This window comes from Pleurodeles waltl, chromosome 9, assembly GCF_031143425.1.
Source record: "Pleurodeles waltl isolate 20211129_DDA chromosome 9, aPleWal1.hap1.20221129, whole genome shotgun sequence".
NCBI lineage: Eukaryota > Metazoa > Chordata > Amphibia > Caudata > Salamandridae > Pleurodeles > Pleurodeles waltl.
Window position 1 is genome coordinate 122202121 of NC_090448.1, and position 20615 is coordinate 122222735.

Here is a 20615-nt window from a genome sequence, read left to right on the forward strand (position 1 = left end):
GATTAGTAATTTTGGTAGTAGATAGGTGTTAGACTTTTGAGTTTATGCAGGGTCATCCCCAATCTTTTTGCCTTCTGACTCCTATTTTTTCTGACCTGTTGCTGTTGGCTTTTGAACTCTGAGCACTTTACGACTGCTAACCTGTACTAAAGTGCTTATGCTCACTGTGTAAATTGTATGTAATTGGTTTATCCATGATTGTAATATTTGATTTACTAGTAAGTCCCTAGTAAAGTGCACTAGAGGTGCCCAGGGCCTGTAAACCAAATGATACTAGTGGGCCTGCAGCACTGGTTGCGCCTCCCACACAAGTAGCTCTGTAATCATGTCTCTAACCTGCCACTGCAGTGTCTGTGTGCGCAGTTGAAAACTGTAAATTCGACTTGGCTAGTGTATCCACTTGCCAGGCCTAAACCTTCCCTTTTCTTACATGTAAGACACCCCTAAGGTAGGCCCTAGGTAGCCCCAAGGGCAGGGTGCAGTGAATGGTTAAGGTAGGACATATAGTAATGTGTTTTATGTGTCCTGACAGTGAAATATTGCTAAATTTGTTTTTCACTGTTGCAAGGTCTGTCCTTCTCATAGGTTAACATGGGGGCTACCTTTAAATATTATTAAAGTGTAGATTCCCTTTGGGAGAGGATAGACATGTGGAGTTTGGGGTCTCTGAGCTCACAATTTAAAAATATATCTTTTAGTAAAGTGGATTTTAAGATTGAGTGTTTGAAAACACCACTTTTAGAAAGTGAGCATTTTCTTGCTTATACAATTTCTGTGACTCTGCCTGTTTGTGGATTCCCTGTCTGGGTCAGTTTGACAGTTGGGCAGGTTGCACCTCTCACTAGACAGTGACACAAAGGGAGCTGGGGTGTAGTCTGCATATCCTGATGAGCCATCTGAGCTAGGAGGGGGGGAGTGGTCACTCACAACTGAAAGGGCTGTGCCTGCCCTCACACAATGCAGTCTCCAACCCCCTGGTGAGTGTCTGGGGCCTGGCCTGGGCAAGGCAGGATTTCACATTCAAGAGAGACTTTGCTTTGTAGTAGGCCTACTTCAAAGGAGAAATTGGGTATGAGACGGGCACCCAAAACCATAGACTTTAGAACACTTCTGGAAACCAAGAGGATCCTCTGCCTGGAGAAGAGCTGAAGAGCTGAGGAAGAAGAGCTGCCCTGCCTGTGACTGTGCCAGAGTAAGAGGGCAAAGACTGGACTCTGTGTGCCTTCCATCTTGTGAAGATCTCCAAGGGCTTGATTTAGAGCTTGCCTCCTGTTGTTTGAAGTCTCAGGGACAGCAAAGACTTCTCTCTGCCAGCACCTGGAGTCTCTGGAGAGACTCCTACTCTGCCCTGTGGTGCCCATCCAGTTCCTGGGATCCTGAAAGGAGAAGCTGGCAGCCTTAAGACAAGAAAATCCACGCACGGAATGCCGTGCGGGGAAAAGATAAACGCAACTCTGATCTGCGGCTGGGAAATCGATGAGCTACCGGCTTTGCGGCTGAAAATCGACGCTCACCTGTAACGCTACTGAAGAATCGACGCACAGAGCTGGAGAAACGACGCACAGCATCACTGACGGAGGCTGGGAGATCGCAGCATACGCTGCGTGGTTTTCAGATCATATTTCAGCTGGATATCCAACGCAAGCACCTCTGGGTGTGTAAAAACAACGCAAGGCCTGCCCAGACCCAGGAGTGCTGACAGGATCGATGCATCGCTCTCCTGTGGAGAGAAGAAACGACGTGCCCGACCTGACAAAAGGAGAAACAACTCAAGGTCTCGCTCATGAGTGAAATGGACCCATCGCAAGCCTTTTTTGACGCACACTCGCCCATGCAGGGTTATTCTTGACGCACCCAAGGTACATTTTCACGCTAACCGTGTTAGTGTGTGTTTAAAACTACATGAAGACTCTTTGCTGTTTAATTGATAACTTGACTTGTGTATTGTGGATTGTTGTTGTTTTGGTCTTGCTTTGTTTAGATAAATATTACCTATTTTTCTAAGCCTGTGTTGTGTCATTTTGTAGTGTTTTCATAAAGTTACTGTGTGTGTTGGTACAAATACTTTACACCTAGCACTCTGAGATTAAGCCTACTGCTGGTGCCAGGCTACCAAGGGGGTAAGCAGGGGTTAGCTGAGGGTAATTCTCTTTTACCCTGACTAGAGTGAGGGTCCTTGCTTGGACAGGGGGTAACCTAACTGCCAACCAAAGACCCCATTGCTAACATTGGCAGCAGCGATGGGATTGGACTTGTATTTGTACTTTACATACAGTAATTAAGTGTACAGTACTATTTGAATTCAGACCACTACATGACCACATACTACTTGTCTTGTGATTTTGCTTTTTCTCTTTGGTACTCCTTTTTGTTCTACCTCCATGATTTTGCTGATCCCTTGACTGGTTCTTTTTATTTCATTGGGATAGTATTTTCTGCCTTTGGAACTTTGCACATGTTGCCATCATGTCTCAATCTGGAGATGCAACAGCTGGAGCTGTTTTAGAATTAGGGAAACTGGAAAGGTACTCAGTTGCTCAATTGAAACAGTTCTGTAAAGATCTTGCCTGTCCTGTTAAGAGCTCCACCAGGAAGGGGGAGCTGCAAGAGGCACTGAGGGCTGGGGTGACAGCCAAGGAGGCTGGGGGGCACACAGAGGATATGGAAGGGTAAGTGCAGAGTCTCCATTGTGGTGTAGTAGAGGTACCTGTTACATCTGGGGGGAGAGTCTCCAGGAGAGGTAGCAGTAGGTCCTCTAAGGGTCTTACTCCTGAAGAGTTGCGAGACAGACAGGCAGAACGAGTTTGCCAGTTGAAGTCAGAAAAGTTGAGGATGTAAAGCGATTTTGACGAGTGCAAAAGAGATAAAGGAAATGATTTTGGCTTATGAGCTAAAACTGAAGGAGCTGGAAGTCATGAGGACTGAGTCCAGCTGGAATGGTGGCAGGAACAATTTTATATCCAGTGCTGCTGAAGAAGTGCACATGCCCAGAGACGTGGTGCCCTACATGAAGGAGGGAGTTAACACACATCAGGAGGTTCAGGGGTATGAGGTAGTTCCAGTAATGAACCAGGTCCCTGAGGTATATTGGGGAACTGGCATGGAGAGTCATATTCCTACTGATGAAAGGGACACTCTACTGACTGTAAATGAGATTGACAGGCAGAGGGGTTCCCCCCAGGTAGAAGTCCTGGTTATGGAGTGTGAAGACATCCCATAAGTGTGGGTTGAGTGTCAGGGACAGTCAGGTACTTTCTCACCAGTCTCAGGAGGGTAATGTGGGATGCCTTTTTCAAAGTAGAGTCACTGGATGGATGGGTGAAGAGTACTTTGGTTAATTCTTGTGAGGGGCTGAGTGATGTAATTGTTGGAGAGCATATGTCTAGTCTTTATTTTCCAGAGCTACGCCAACACCCGGTGGAGTGTGAGTTCTCTGATCCCAGGGAACTTACACTGGAGGCAGACCTCTGGGTAAGTACCAGAGAGTCTGAAGAGGCATTTGGGGGTGCTCTTGAGAGGAGTGGTCTAGGTATTCCCCAACCAGGTGAGGTAGGGCAGGATTGTAGTATCCTGGGTAGGTCCCAGTGTAGTGGGATGGATGAGGGATCCCATGTCCAGTCTCAGAGGAGAGGGAATGGGGATGGGCTGAGGCCCAAGGTACCCAAGATCCGGTCCCAGGTCCTCGGTGGTTCTATGAGGGAACATCAGGAGGGAGCCTAGCCTGTACCGTAGGGCCATCTGTTGAGGGAGACCCCACAGTGTCAGGAGAACTTAGGGGGACGGCTGTAGCCAACGCCACACCAGTTCTGGTGTCTGGCACCACCACTCCTAGTGAGGGGGTGCAGAAGTCCAGACTGAGGGTTGAGAGGGGGTTGCGGACCCCAGTGGAGAACCCAGAGGGTCAGGGGTCAGCTCTGAGAGCAGAGCCCCCCAGAAATGACCTTGGTGAGACCATTTCTGGGTTGGGGGGAATCCAGACTCTGCCAGATGGGCAGGGGTCAGGAGACCTGCGCCAACCAGACTCTTGTGTGGCCCTTGGGGACAGTGTGTCCCTTGTGAGGGGTAAGTGTGCACCCCAGGAAGTCCTGGTGTTCCAGGCAATGGGTCAACCACAGGGTGGTGACTCTTGGTTGGATGACCAGGTTCAGAGGGTAAACTCTGAACTGGTGGGGGGGTAGGTGGGCCCCCGGGAAGTCCTGGATTGCCAGGCAGTGGTCTAGTCTGAGGATACAGACCATGGACAGGAAGATCAGGTGAAGGTGGTAATCCCTGACCTGAAGGGGGGTGGTTTGCCCGATCACCCCGTGTGATTTATAGGGGTACTCTCCCTGAGGGGGGGTGGAGAACCCTTAGAGTATGGGTAGGGGAGAGAGAGACTCACCCATGACCCCAGTGCAATCTAAGGGTACAGACCCTGGATTGGAAAGGCAGGTTCAGGGTGTTCCCCCTGACCTGGAGGGAGGGGCTACTGCTAACAATGCCCCTACCATGTTGTCTTCTGGGCGGCCACTCCTAGTTGGGGGGTGCAGGACCCCAGAAGGGAGGGCAGGGGAGGGAAACCTCACCCCTGTCCCTGGTCCAACCTGAAGGTATAGAGCCCAGAAGGGAGGACCAGTTGTAGGTTAACATCCCTGCAATAATGGAAGAATTATGCAGGACTGCTCCTACAAGCAACCTTACAATTTTGGACTCTGGGGGTGCCGCTCCAGCAGGGAGGGTACAGAGTCACAGAGGGAAGGACCAGGATCAGGTTGTCATACCTGACCTGGTGGAAGGGATAGTGGTCAAAAGGTGCCAGCCACCTGGGGCTACCGCCCCCCACTCTCCACAGTCACGGTGGTTGGAGAGGCCTGAGGTCGGGCTCTCATCCCTGACAGTTGTCAGGGGTCACTGTGGCTTGCTGTCCTGGTGGACAGAGTTGCTCCCAGGGGGGACGAGAGTCACACCCCGGGGGTGGAGTGGCCAACACCACTGTGTTGGCCCTGGTGGTGCTATCTGCCCACTGATATACATCTGTGAGCCAAGTAAAGTTAAGTGCTGCACAGATGGTATCTACAGGTGTGGAGGAGGGTTCCCCATGGGTTAGCTTAGTGGGCCCTGAGAGTATGGACAGGGAGATCCAACTGGAGTCAGGAAGGCATAGAACTGGAACATGCCCCTGCTGTTGTGTTGCCCACTGGGATATATCTGTGAGCCAAGTAAAGTTAAGTGCTGCACAGATAGTATCTGCAGGTGTGGAGAAGGGTTCCTGATGGTTTAGCTTAGTGGGCCATGAGGGTATAGACAGAGAGATCAAACTGGAGTCAGGAAGGAGTAGAACTGGAACATGCCCCTGCTGTTGTTGGCCTGGGTCCTTGTTCTATCGTCCCAATCAGGGAAGTACATCAAGGTATTGATTGTTCTCCCCTGGCTTTAAGCTGGCAGAGGGTCATGTTAGACTTTTGAGTTTATGCAGGGTCATCCCCAATCTTTTAGCCCCCTGACTCCTATTTTTTCTGACCTGTTGCTGTTGGCTTTTGAACTCGGCGCACTTTACCACTGCTAACCAGTGCTAAAGTGCATATGCTCACTGTGTAAATTGTATGTAATTTGTTTATCCATTATTGGCATATTTGATTTACTAGTAAGTCCCTAGTAAAGTGCATTAGAGGTGCCAGGGCCTGTACACCATATGCTACTAGTGTGCCTGCAGCACTGGTTGTGCCACCCACACATGTAGCTCTGTAATCATGTCTCAGACCTGCCACTGCAGTGTCTGTGTGTGCAGTGTTAAACTGTAAATTAGACTTGGCTAGTGTACCCACTTGCCAGGCCTAAACCTTTCCTTTTCTTACATGTAAGAAACCGCTAAGGTAGGCCCTAGGTAGCACCAAGGGTGGGGTGCAGTGTATGGTTAAGCTAGGACATATAGTAATATCTTTTATATGTCCTGGCAGTGAAATATTGCTAAATTTGTTTTTCATTGTTGCAAGGCCTGTCCCTCTCATAGGTTAACATGGGGGCTACCTTTAAATATGATTAAAGTGTAGATTCCCTTTGGGAGCAGATAGCCATGTGGAAGTTGGGGTCTCTGAGCTCACAATTTAAAAATACATGTTTTAATAAAGTTGATTTTAAGATTGTGTGTTTGAAAATGACACTTTTAGAAAGAGAGCATTTTCTTGCTTCTACCATTTCTGTGACACTGGCTGTTTGTGGATTCCCTGTCTGGGTCAGTTTGACAATTGGGCAGGTTGCACCTCTCACTAGACAGTGACACAAAGCGAACTGGGGTGTAGTCTGCATTTCCTGGTGAGCCATCTGTGCTAGGAGATAGGGGAGGGGAGGAGTGGTCACTCACATCTGAAAGGGCTGTGCCTGCACTCACACAATGCAATCTCCAACCCCCTGGTGAGTGTCTGGGGCCTGGCCTGGGCAAGACAGGATTTCACATTCGAGAGAGACTTTGCTTTGAAGTAGGCCTAGAGCTGCATGTGTGGATTTCCTTGTATGTTGGTTGTACATGTTGTGTCACCTGTATCATTGTTTGAATGTGTGTTCACAGCTATTGATTGTGTGTTGATGCTACATGGAGTTCATGGTGTGTGTGTGGTGTCACACAACGTGCCTGTCTATGCCAGTGTTGAGGTGTTTGTGGTCTAGTTGTCATTGTGTGGTTATTGGTGGTGGTGTTGGTGTGCGTTGTGTTGTATGTTTGGCACATATCTGCTTGGCTTTGTGTGTGTGTGTTGGGTACTTGGCATTGACGAATATTGTGTGTGCATGTGTATGGCCTTCGCTGTCTGTGTGACGTATGTGTGTTCTGTGTGATAGTGTATCACTGCCATTTCCTCCCCTCTGTGCTAGGTATACTTAGGGTTCTTGTCTTCGTCGTTGTCGGTGGTCCTGAAGGTGTATGGTGAGATACAACGCTGGGAAGATTAGCAGTTCATTTGCCATGGCGGCCACGGATTCATCTCTGTTCCTGGAGGTGGGTGTTTCCTTTTATACTTTCTGTTTCCTCCAGGTTTTTCATGGCGGAAATGCCCCACAGTATATCCTGGTGGAGTGGTTACTCGGAATATGGAGGGTGGGACATTGGCTTCCGCCTGCATGAAGTTGGCTTCCGCTGCTGGATGCTGCTTGTCGGCAGTGGCGGTGCTGGTGGTGAGTTGTCTGTGTTGCGCTGGGTTCACCGCCTTACTCGATATATGGTGGTGTGCACCGCCACCCTGCCAGCGGTCACAAGACCGCCACCGGCGTCAGTCAGTTTCCGCCAAACTCAGAATGACCACCCTATTTACTATGAAACAAACATTAGCAAGTTTGAAAGGTCAACCAGACATGACAATTAATCATTCTGGCAATTAGTAATTCAGGCTTGTGAAGGATTTTTTATAAACATTCACTTTTTTGCTGGTACTGCAAGCCTCAGTCCAGGCAGTCGGAATTGTTCGGATGTTTGTTCCGTTTTAGGAGCAATCGCGGGGTAAACGTGTAAGAATCAAACATTATAAACAGAACATGGCACACACAGCAGAGGGGGAAAAAACTGACCTGAGAGCCTACAAATGACAACACCAACACAGGCTGCCTTTCCATCTGCCGAACACACTGAAAACCCAAAAAGTAATCCGGTAACAATGCTAATAACAGAGACCCTGTGTGTGTTAATTGTAGTTGGGCAGTGCTCTCGGGGAGGGAAAAACACAGGAAATGGCATGATATATGCATGTCCTTTATGAATGGGGATGCTGTAAAATGGAGCAAAAATAGTGCTAGCAAATAGGAATGCTGTGGGTGGACTGAAACCACAGGTTTAGATACAACAGTCTCGGAATCGAGCGAGACAGCGCATGTGTGCTGTCTAGAGCCGAGACCCAAAAATGACACTAGGGCAGCGCAAGGGGCTTGTAAATAAGCCTCTTAGTTCTCACCACCAATTTGCACACTTTCAACCAAGCACAATCTACCATAAAGGAGATATGTGTTCTAAAAGTGCTTCAACACCATTTCAGGTTTATGAAGCACTATATGGATGCTTCCATTATACAATACCCTGATATCAGCATAATAATCCTGGCTGCCGTATTTTACTGACAATTAGTTGAACCATTCCATCTCCCTGTGGCTCAAACTGTAAATATATATATTAAATCTGTATATTGAAAAGCCAACTGTATAGCGGACTGTCGCAGTTAAACCTCATTCCTATCATATCTTGGCTTCTGCAATCAGATGTAGGGTGTTTTTCTGTGTACCATGCCACAGCCGATTTACAAAGGTAAACCTAGACGTTTGGTCTACAGTTAGACCAACCGTCTAAGTTTATGACTTTAGGAATTCACAAAGGGCATTCACGAGTAGTATCTTTATATCCGCACTTGGGGCGAAGTGCAGACGTAAAGATACTACTCGTAAATGCCCCTTGTGAATTCCCAAAGTCATAAATATAGACTTTTGGTCTAAGTTTAGACCAAACGTCTAAGTTTACTTTTATGAATCAGACCCTACGAGTTCAACTGTCCCAGTACCATGTGCCATGTAAAGTGCTCTGTTGTACCCCAGAAGCAGGCCTACACTAGTAACATCCCTGATTCATAAGAGACAAAAAATGCAGTAGTCCTACATGGAAAGCAGATATTTACCCAGCAGGCCATGTGTCTGATCAGAAAGCTGATGGCTGTCTAGAGTATATAGACCCAAAAAATCTTGCTGATCCAAATGCTTCTTGGGTCGCCGATGTAGAACAACTTCAAAGGTAACTTCTTTGCCCACGGAAAGTATCATCTTGGACCCATTTAAAATGGAGAGTTTAAACCTAGGAGTATAAAGAAAGATACGTTGTCAAGTATGTATGCCTTTTTGTGACATTGTCTGCTTTTTCACAATTTTTTGTTTTACGCCTTTAAATTAATGACTGCGCCAGTTGATGAATAATAAATTCATGTTCTCATCAAAACGCCACTGTTGTAAAAAAAAGTGGAAGTCATTCCAAGATTTTGAACACAAAAGGATCTTTTCTCATGAAGATGCTTTTGTGTTGTAGCTCACTTCACATTGTATGGGGTTGAACCCCAAAGACATCTCACTATTCACCTGGCAAATATTTCTAATGTGTACCCTGAACCAACTAGAACAGTGGTTCCTAACCTGTGATGTGGGGAACCCTGGGGGTCCGCAAAGCCTCCTCGGGGAGGGTCCACGACTGCTTAGAAAATTAAATAATATTAACAGATTAGGTCCTCAGCTTTCAGTACTGACTCAGTGGGGGGTCCCCGGATTCCAATAATGATTCAGTGGGGGTCCCCGGGTTCCATTAATGATAAAGTAGGGGTCCACAGAAGTCAAAAGGTTGAGAACCACTGAACTAGAAGTAATCCTTGGGTCACAATTACCCAATACATCCCAACTAAAACTTCTCAGATTTAAGACCCAGCACAATCCTGATGAGAACCGAGAAGAAAGAGCAGGGTCTAAAAAGTGTCAACAGCAACAGGGAAAAATTGAAGGTAATTATCTTGAGTGAACGCTCTGTAGTTTATAAATAATAGACTTCCGTATAACCTTCATACGACCTAGAAGGGTTTTTATAAAAAGAACGGGCACTCTACAAAGCAATGGGCTTTTGACTGTGCCAGTCATGAACTTTAACTAGTGTTTTCTTGGAAAACAAGTGACCTGGAATGTTTTTCTGAAATCCATTAATTGAAAATTGTTTTAAATCAGAATACCAATATTGTAAATATGCACACATCAGTTTTCCATAGCAGCAGGCATCCTTAATCTACAAACTGAAACTTTTTTATAATTGTCTGTTTGTTGTACAGTGTTTATAGATGCTGGATGTTTCTAATATGCATACTTTGATTTATTGTGTCTTACTTCATTGTTTGCCTGGCTTGGAGCCTAATTTAGGGTTTACTGGCACAAAAGTGTTATATATACAATATTGTGTTCATATACTAATAACAGTAAGTACAAAAAAATAATAAGTAATTGTTATGTAAGTATTACTTAATTAACTTCCCTATTATTACTTAATTACTTTCCCACTCTATATTCCTACAAATCAAACAGCCGGCAAATAACACATAACGAAAATAAATCAGTGTGACATGTTAGATAATAAATATCTATCATATTATTTAATACAATGTATTAAATAATTCTTAATCAATTTTGACCTAATTAACTGCCCACCCTACCCCCGTCAAATTCAACAACACCCTACAACACTATAAATTACTATTAAAAATTAGTACACAATTCTAAATCACTTTGCATTACAAGCTAATATTTTAAAAACAATTCATAAAATGTATATAAATAATAACACATAAAAAGATTATATCAACTCAAACATTAAAATAATGTAACCATTCTGTTATTTAAAAAAAATATTGAATACATCAATATTGTTTAAATTATATTACTTACCTCAAAAAGTGTTATTCTTGTCAAAGATATTTATGCATCACCGTATCTGAGTGTCACAATATTTAATTTCCTATGTTTCTGCATCCCTATATTTTTTAATTAATATTTTATCGACCACTCTGATTTATATGTTGCCGGATAGGGAACTCCATCGCAACAACAACGGAGTTCTCTCCCTGTCAACACAATGGTCCAATGTGGGTGGAACTTAAGTTTGGCCACAGTGAAGATTACTCCACGGTCAAACTTCTCAGACGGCCCAATGGAGTAAAGGCCGTCACAAAATTGGCTGTATGTCCATTCGCTAAATTAGGATGAGCAGACATGTAGTTGTTTTTTTACTATCCGTCATCCCCTGGCAATCTTTGGCACTGAGGGACAGGAAAAAAGAAATAATGCCCCTGAGGATGACTCCTATGGTTAGGGGGGGTTATCTTTTCTAATTAGTAAAAGAGAATCCTGTTTCGGACTTTCTTTTTGAAAACAGAAAAGGAAAACTTTTTTGGCCAAGGCTCTGTCATGTTGATTGTTAGAAATGGGGTCTTTGGTTGACAGTCAGGTTACCCCTTGTTCAAGCAAGGACCCTCACTCTAGTCAGGGTAAAAGAGAATTACCCCCAGCTAACCCCTGCTTACCCCTTTGGTAGCTTGGCAGAGCAGTAGGCTTAACTTCAGAGTGCTAGGTGTAAAGTATTTGTACAAACACACAGAGTAACTTAATGAAAACACTACAAAATGACACAACACAGGTTTATAAAAATAGAAAATATTTATCTAAACAAAACAAGACCAAAACGACAAAAATCCACAATACACAAGTCAAGTTATCAATAAAAATGCAAAAAGAGTCTTTAAGTAGTTTTAAACACACACAAGCGCTGCTAGCATTAAAATGTACCTGGTGTGCGTCAAAAGTAAACCCGCACGGGCAGGTGTGCGTCAAAAATAACTCCGCACGGCAGTACGTGAGTCAGACATCCAGGTGCACCATGATCCGAAATCCCCGCAGCGCAGGTTGTGATCTCCCAGCCTCCATCAGCGAAACTGCGCGTCATTTCTCCTGCTCCGTGAGTTGATTCTTCAGTCGCGTTTCCTGCGAGTGTCGTTTTCTCAGCTGCGGATCGGAGTTGTGTCAATCTTTTCACTGCACGGGGCTCTGTGCATGGATTTTCTTGTCTTAAGGCTGCCAGCTTCTCCTTTCAGGGTCCCAGGAACTAGATGGGCACCACAGGGCAGAGTAGGAGTCTCTCCAGAGACTCCAGGTGCTGGCAGAGAGAAGTCTTTGCTGTCCCTGAGACTTCAAACAACAGGAGGCAAGCTCTAGATCAAGCCCTTGGAGATTTCTTCTCAAGATGGAAGGCACACAAAGTCCAGTCTTTGCCCGCTTACTCTGGCAGAAGCAGCAACTGCAGGATAGCTCAACAAAGCACAGTCACAGGCAGGGCAGCTCTTCTTCCTCAGCTATTCAGCTCTTCTCCAGGCAGAGGTTCCTCTTGATTCCAGAAGTGTTTCTAAAGTCTGTGGTTTTGGGTGCCCTTTTTATACCCAATTTCTCCTTTGAAGTAGGCCTACTCCAAAGTAAAGTCTCTTTGGAATGTGAAATCCTGCCTTGCCCAGGCAAGGCCCCAGACACTCACCAGGGGGTTGGAGACTGCATAGTCACAGTCCTTTCAGGTGTGAGTGACCACTCCTCCCCTCCCTCCTAGCACAGATGGCTCATCAGGATATGCAGGCTACACCCCAGCTCCCTTTGTGTCACTGTCTAGTGTGAGGTGCAACCAGCCCAACTGTCAAACTGACCAAGACAGGGAATCCACAAACAGGCAGAGTCACAGAAATGGTATAAGCAAGAAAAATGCTCTCTTTCTAAAAGTGGCATTTTCAAACACACAATCTTAAAATCAACTTTACTAAAAGATGAATTTTTAAATTGTGAGCTCAGAGACCCTAAACTCCACATGTCCATCCGCTCCCAAAGGGAATCTACACTTTAATCAGATTTAAAGGTAGCCCTCATGTTAACCTATGAGAGGGACAGGCCATGCAACAGTGAAAAACGAATTTAGCAATATGTCTCTGTCAGGACATATAAAACACATTACCATATGCCCTACCTTAACCATACACTGCACCCTGCCCATGGGGCTATCTAGGGCCTACCTTAGGGGTGCCTTACATGTAAGAAAAAGGACGGTTTAGGCCTGGCAAGTGGGTACACTTGCCAAGTCGAATTTACAGTTAAAACTGCACACACAGACACTGCAGTGGCAGGTCTGAGACATGATTACAGAGCTACTTATGTGGATGGCTCAACCAGTGCTGCAGGCCCACTAGTACCATTTGATTTATAGGCCCTGGGCACCTCTAGTGCACTGTACTAGGGACTTACTAATAAATCAAATATGCCAATCATGGATAAGCCAATTACATACAATTTACACAGAGAGCATATGCACTTTAGCACTGGTTAGCAGTGGTAAAGTGCTCAGAGTTCAAAAGCCAACAGCAACAGGTCAGAAAAATAGGAGGCAGGAGGCAAAAAGATTGGGGATGAGCATGCATAAGCAAAAAAGTCCAACATTGATGGAGCAATGTACCAAACTGAGAAATGCATTGACATGAACTACTGTTTTCTGCTGATGCTTTCTAAATTACCTCAAGCTTGGCAATCATTCATAAATCTGGTGGATGCCATCTCTATCAGGGCAATGGAGTAATTGACTCCATCCCCTAGTGGAGAAATGGGCAGTCTGCCAGGATCTAAATGGGTTTCTTACTCTTGGGCCTACCTACTTATATTTATTCAGATTTTTGTAAATTTGTGGTAATTCTATTTCATTAATTGATGTACACAACTAACTTATTTTTAGGTTGAACCTATCAAATATTTCTTGCGCTGTTTGTTGTGAGAAATATTGCCATATTGTGGTTTACCCTGAACATGGATGGGCTTAGAGCCCACCCAGTTCTTAACATTGGTTAGATTTCTTCTCACCCTCCATTTCCTACTTCTTATTCATGTCCTAGCTTCTCAACTGTGTGCTTGTCCCTGCCATGGAGCATTTCCTTTTTACCCTGTGGGTGTTTGCCTGGTGTCTGTGTTCAATAGAAGGGAATTCAATTTTTTTCTTTTTGTGTAAGCACTCAAAGAAAGTACATGAGTTTTTGAGCCATGTCCTTTGTGTACTTCTCTCTCTCCTTGTGCTGCTGCCTGTCTCTGTGTTCTTCTCCCTGCCCGACCCCTGTAAGACTTGCCTGTGTGTTCCTCTATTTCAGATCTGCCCAACCGCCTGTCCCGTGTTACTTTCAGGTCCACCTGTCCTCCACACTCCCCCTGTACTTGTTGCTACTGTGTCCTCCTTGTCAGTGTTGTTTCTGTGTCCACTACCCCATGCTGTGATGTTTCTATGCCACTAAAAAGAGCCATTCCTCCATAAAATCTAATGCTTGATTATTTTAATATCAAATAAACGTGTTTTATTGCCATACCAAGTATGAAAAAAACAGGAAATTACATGTCTACCTTTTCCTATGTCCACAGTGAAGCCTAATGCTGCTTCTAATTTTCTAAATGCTAATCTCTTACCTTTTAAAATATGATTCTGGCATCAAATCAAATCAAATCAGGATTTATATAGCTCAGCTACTCACCCGTAAGGGTCTCAAGGTACTGACGGGGTTTGTCCTCTGTGCTTCAGTTGAAGAGCGAGGTTTTAAGGTCCTTCCTGAATTGAGGTAGCAATGGTGACTGCCTGAGGCGCAGGGACAAGGTGTTCCAGCTCTTTGCCATGAGGTAGGCAAAGGATCTTCCTCCAGCCGAGGACTTCTGTATGTGGGGAACAGTGGGTAGTGCCTGTTGGGTGGAGTGGCGAGGTCTGGTGGGGGAGTAGAAGGTGATAAGGTGGTTGAGGTTGGTGGGTTCTAGGTCGTGGAGGGCCTTATATACGCGTGGAGGAGGAGTTTGAAGTTGATTTTTTTGTTAACAGGAAGCCAGTGGAGGTCTCTTAGGTGATTGGTGATGTGTTTGCGGTGAGGAATGTCCAGGATGAATCTGGCGGAGGCATCTTGGATGTGCTGTGGTTTCTTCAGGTTCTTCTGGGTGGTGCTGGTGTACAGAATGTTGCGATAGCTGAGTTTGCTGCTAACCAAAGCATGGGATGCGGTTCTGCAGCAGTACTTTAGGATCCATTTGTAGATCTTCCGGAGAAGTTGGAGTGTGTGAAAACAGGAGGATGTGACTGAGTTGACTTGGCGGGTCATGGTGAGCGATGAATTCAGGATGAAACTGAGGTTGAATATGTGGATTGTTGGGGCAGTGGGGTAGACGATGGTGGCTGGTAACCAGGATGCATCCCAGGGTAATGTGGAGGATCTCAATATGAGGATCTCAGTCTTGTCAGAGATGATCTTGAGGTAGCTGTCCTTTATCCAGACAGCAACGGCTGTCCAGGGGGTCAGCTGTTGGTTTCTTCAGAAGCAGGCAGATCTCGGTGTGCTTCCAGTCCTAAGGTAAGGTAGCTCTATCTATAGTACTCTTGAGGGTGTGGCAGAGCTCGAGTGCAATGAGGTGTTGTCTTTGTTTAAAATGTGGTGAGGACAGAGGCCCCTAGGTGCTCCCGAGTGGATGCTGCTCATGATGGAGCGGGTCTTGTACGTGGTGAGGGTCGTCCAGTGGTGCAGGGTCTGTGATGGTTCGGAGGGTCAGAGCTGGGGGGTTGTTGGAAGTCTTGGAGGGTCTTGGGGTCCAATGCTGTTGTATATGTTGCTGATTTTTCGGGAGAAGCAGTTGGTTAGTCTGTCGCAGAGGTATTGAGATGGAGGGAGGATTAGGGCTTGACAAACTAGTTGACCACTGCAAAGAGCTCTTTTGGTGTTGTGTGTGGTGGCGCTGATACGGTCCGGCAGGGCGGCTCTCTTGGTGGCTCTGATGAGGTGGTGGTGGGATTTGATGGCAACTTTGAAGGCCTCAAAGTCTTGGTGACTTGTTGTTTCTCCATCTTTTCTCGAGCTATTTGTAGGTGCGCCTGGAGTCCTGGAGTGCGGGTGAGAACCACGGGGAGAGTGAAAGGCTGAAAGGAGAGAGAAAAAGACATAAAAAAAATAAAAATGATTAAAAAAAGAAAAATAATGATGACAGAAAATAAGCAAAAGTGAAGGTGACAGCAAGATACTTACACAGAGATGAACACTAGGCCCCCAGGGATGAGGCATGGGGTAGCCTGGAGGTGGAGGTGGGCCTTGAACTGAGAGTCAAGCAGGCTCTCAGTCAGAACACAGCAGAGGCAGCAACAGCTGAAAGAGGTGGAGCTGCACAGAGGACAGTGAGCAGACACTGACCAAGAAGTCAAAGGAGTCCCATAAGTTTCAAGGTATAGTTATTTACATTTTATTTAGCATGAACCGCTAAAAATAACTCAAGATTGAAAATATAACATTAAACATCTAAATAAGCATAACATATTTAGCATTATCTGATAATTCGAATGCCTCCATTTTTAGGTCATTGGAGCATATTCACCAAAGCACATAATACAGTTCTCCAGTACTGCAATTTTGCAAAATGCTTTTTACAATATGTGGTTGGAGACCTTTGCCTATGTCTACCCTATCTCTTATGTGCAGACTTTTCCGCCATTATACAAGAGAACTCTGCAGGTGGAGTGTGAGAAATTGTTCAAGTGAAGGTAGAAGGGGGCATGGGGATTGGTGGAAAAAGGGAGAATATCTACTAATATGGTTAAGGAGTTAACAGGAAATCAAGGAGGCTGAGAGAGGCATGAAGAAAACTAAAACAATGTACAAGGCAAGAGAACAAAACTAACAGCACAGTGTGAAATAAAGGAATGAGATTTGCTATGTTTTAGAATATGTTAGTTTTTTTTTCATGTTTCATTTATTTGGGTTTTTTAATGTAAAAACACGCATTTAACAGTAAATATAGCTAAAATTAGTAGACAATTCATATAGCAACAAGACTTAATTCACATTCAGCACACCAAACTAATACAAAGGGTAGAGAATTTAACATCCATGACTTTACCACATCTATCATCAGGTGAAACTCACTGGAATCACGCACCATTTTGGTGATTGTGTTTGTTGCCTTCTACTGAGGAATAACTAGGAAGAGAAAGGATATACAGGCAGAAGATCAACATATTTAAGATGTCCCGGTAAGCAGCAATTGCTGTGAACCACTTCCCTCCAGATATAATTTTTACATGGTTGCAAACTTTACAATAAGTCCATTCACAGTCCTTCCTTCTACATGTCAAAACACTGGCTGCACTCTACATATTGCCCATACTGGATACTTCCAGGTCAGTAGTGGCATGGTGGGAATCGTACAGGCAAGACAAACATGGTCCTTGTGACAGGTGGTCAGGTGCATCAATAGTCAAGTGCACCAGTTTATCCCTTGCAAACATCACTGGTTCAAAGCCATTTGGTCTCAAAGGAATTCTTTTGACTACATCGATATGGCACTTCTGTCACCTCACAACTAGGAGCATCATTTCTGCAGACTCCACTGGCACTGCATCTATGTACATGCTTCTTGTGATGCCAGGGGCTACTACACTTATGTTTATGCAGCCTTTTCGGGGTGCACACATAAAAGTTATATTTTTTGACAATCTAACTTTGCATGTTTGTTGCTTGCTGGTGATTTCAGTGACAATTAGCTATTTGGCAAGATATATAACTCAAACAGGGATTGCACATTTACTTATTGGATTTGCATAACAAATATAGTCACTCATAATTACATCCATGTGACGAATGATTAGGGCATGCATTAATAGAATGTCTGCAACATGTTCTAGGCATCTTTGTTGCAGGCTATGCCAGTATGTTCTCTCTCCTCATCACCTCCCCTACCTCTGCCATCCAACTAAGCAGCCTCAACAAAGGTACCACAGGGCACACACATGTATGCCACCATCATTGAGTGCACTTTTGCATTTTTAAAGTTTCACTTCTGGCATCTGTATAATACAAAATGGTGTTCTCAAGTACTCCCTAAAAGCTGTGCATACATTTATGTAGTATGTTGAGTGTTGCACAACACTGCCACGCAACAGAACTTATTTGTAGAGCTTACCTCTAAAATATGTTCCATCTCGGATCGTGGGTTGATACACAGAACAAGAGCCAGGGTCTACAGAAACATGGCCAACTAGTGGCCTCATATTTCCCCTAAGCTGCTATTTTGGTTGCCAAATCACATTCATCTAATTCTGTGGAGTCAATGGTAAATGGTGATCCATGGCACCATCCACATGTACAAATCTGAAACATCAGTGCTAATATGGTGTCACAGCCAAACGTGCAATTCTATATGTAATATGAATTCATACATATGACATGTATGTATTCAATAACATCTTCATGTTATAACTAAATTAAATACACCATTCACTCACATTTGTTATTTCAGTATACACCATATGCAGTGTGGAGAGACTGGCACAGAAAACATGTAGGAGTACATCTGCACATCTTAAAGTACAAATGTTTCTGCTTCAATTATCCAAAATGTCTCTCTAAAGAAATCTTTAGTAGGTACCACTCGCGTGCAGTTCACACTCCCAAACACATTATTTCCCTAATGTTTCCGCCTATGTGGTATTTCTCTGCCTCCACTACATAGGCATACATCTCTGTAGTGAAAGTAGAGTTTGCCACTAATCATGACAAACAAGAAATTACATACAGAAACAGGACCACATCATCATCCTCCGCCATCCTGCTCCTCCCTTTATTGCAGAAGGTTGCCCAAATAGATGAGGAAAGAGATGAGAGCCCTCCAGTGTTTGTCAGGAGAAATTAAAGATATTCTCAGATAGGGCCCTCAAAACATATCCTCACTTCTAGTGAGAAAGCAGTCATCCAGCCAAGCAATTCAACTTGTGTGGAGATATGGCAGGATATTATCAGGCATGGCAGTGGGTGTTTACATCTATAGCATTAGGGAGTGGTGCAAGTGCTGCGAATATTCTGCACTTGGCTTAAGCAAACAAGATGAACTTGAGATCCTCCCATACCCATATTCGGTACCCCAAGCTCTCTCTGCTGCATAGGAGGGCCTTTGAAAATCGTTGGCAAACCTCGTCAGGTTCATTTGAAGTCACACAAGCAGCATCATGGAGGTAAAGTTTTGCCATATACAAATTGTATTATTTTATCTGTGAATTAAACGTTTTGAGGTATCAAGCCTTATGTCTTCTTCTGTACATTTTGTCTCTACAACATGTTGTCCCCTAAAATATGTAGTTGAATTAATGTAAATAATTTATCTAATTTTTAATTTATTTTTTGTTGTCAAAAATATATTTTAATAATATTATTGTATCAAATGTTGACACACAGAAACATATTAGTGAAAAATCATCTTTGTTTAAAGGAAAGCTCTATTGTCATACAACCTCACGGAGCCTAAGGCATAACTTCATATTTCTGTATGCACTATCTATGTTGTAAGTGATTTACATAATGCAAGACACACATTAAAGACAGTGTGATGCACACATCAATACTAAGTCATGTATAAAGATTGCACACTGAAAGGCACCCACTACCAAGTGTCAAGCATGCCTGCAGCACCAATCACCGTCGTCTTTTTACTTCAAACCACGCCCATGTTCCTATTTGTGATCATAAGATAATGTAAGGGTAGCACTGTCTGAAAAAGTAACGGTATCCCATGTGCTAAGGAGGCATTTTAGTAGCTTATTGACAGAGGATAATGTCTAAGGGGGAAGTAACATACTACAGCCCGCACCATTGTTACCCAGGAGTCACTCACGGTAAAAACTGCCACGTGAGAATCAAAAGCCTTTATAACAAAAGAGAGTGGGATAAGTCAATGCCATACTTTGTCACGTTTAATGATGACAAATATATTTTTATCTACATGAAGCAGTGGATGTATGTACTCATATGTTTTTCCTTTTCTCACCTTTCCTTTTCAGTGGATTGCTAAAGAGTGATACCAATGGTGAGTGAGAGGAAAGACCTTGGCTACTGAGTACAGGATGGCTTCACCAGTACTGACACAGAGGGAGAATTTACCAGCAGAGAGGGTGTGCCCAATCAGAGAGTGGCTCACCCACAATCCAAAAGTCTTTTGGGAGAAGCTGTGAATGCTACCGGGAGGATGATTGCACTGGACACCACAAGTCAAGAGGAATCAGAAAATGGGTCTCTTCCTGGTCCAAAAGAATATACATCTGTGCTGTACCAGTAGGAGGTCTCTCCTTCATCAGGGCCTAAAGGCGCCCCCTCCATCATTCTCATCACTCAAGAGACCCCAAAGTGAAGCCTCCGGCTGTATCTTCTGTTGACTCACCTCTTCATCTAAATGTCCACTCTCAAGATCTGCCGACAAGGGATGATCTTGGTGCTTGATTCCACTAAGCCCTCATGTGAAATTCTATCCCCAGGTATTGAGGCAGCTGATTATTAGTCAGCTATCGCTTTCTACAGGCCATCAACGGGTGGTGATAACGATGAAGGTCGAGCAAGAGGTGAAGGCTGTCCATCATAAAGACTTATGTTGCTTTTTGTTCTCCTGCCTTGACTGCAGCTGTTTTGTCTCATCCATAGAACAACCCCCCACCCTCTGGCGTTGTGTCTCCCAGCATGTTTTCCCTCTTTGTCCCTTTCTGTCTGTAAAACCTATCCCATTGTGTCCTGAAACTCAAAAGATCTCCAGTCCTGCCCCACCACCCCAGATGCCTGCCCTTGAGGAGGACATGCAGGCGTGTTTATGTCAGACACAGAGCATGTCAAAGAACCATTGCCCAAATAGCCTCTCAGATACACCTTCTTAGTTGATAGATGGGTTTTCCCTTTCAGTTAGGTTTGGATATCAACTTTGTTTTGGAGCTTTGCATCCTTTATTGTACTACTTTTTTGGGATCATTTTTGTATTTTGCTATACCATTCCCCTTGGATGATGACCAGACTTATCCTCTGATGTTCCAAACATTCTGTTGCCCAGTTCCCTCAAAGTTGAACCAATGACAGTTTATTTTTATTATCATTTTTAATTTATAAGAAAAAATATTATATTTTATCATCACATCTATCTTTTATGAATTATTACTCTTTTTTGATTGGTTTAGCATATTTTTGGATTATGTGAGTGGTAAAGCCATATTTATGACCAGACACAAGAGATAACACATAGCTGGA

General features: G+C 44.3%; 1 protein-coding gene across 2 annotated transcripts in view; it reads right to left on the reverse strand.

Moving 5' to 3' along the window:
- The window catches only part of LOC138259003 (inter-alpha-trypsin inhibitor heavy chain H3-like), a 534612-nt gene that overhangs the window by 34742 nt on the left and 479255 nt on the right, over positions 1 to 20615 (reverse strand). For both annotated transcript variants that reach the window (XM_069206380.1, XM_069206378.1), the window contains one exon: positions 8628 to 8800. In XM_069206380.1, coding sequence (XP_069062481.1) covers positions 8628 to 8800 — 173 coding nt within the window. The remainder of the gene's footprint in view (positions 1 to 8627; positions 8801 to 20615) is intronic.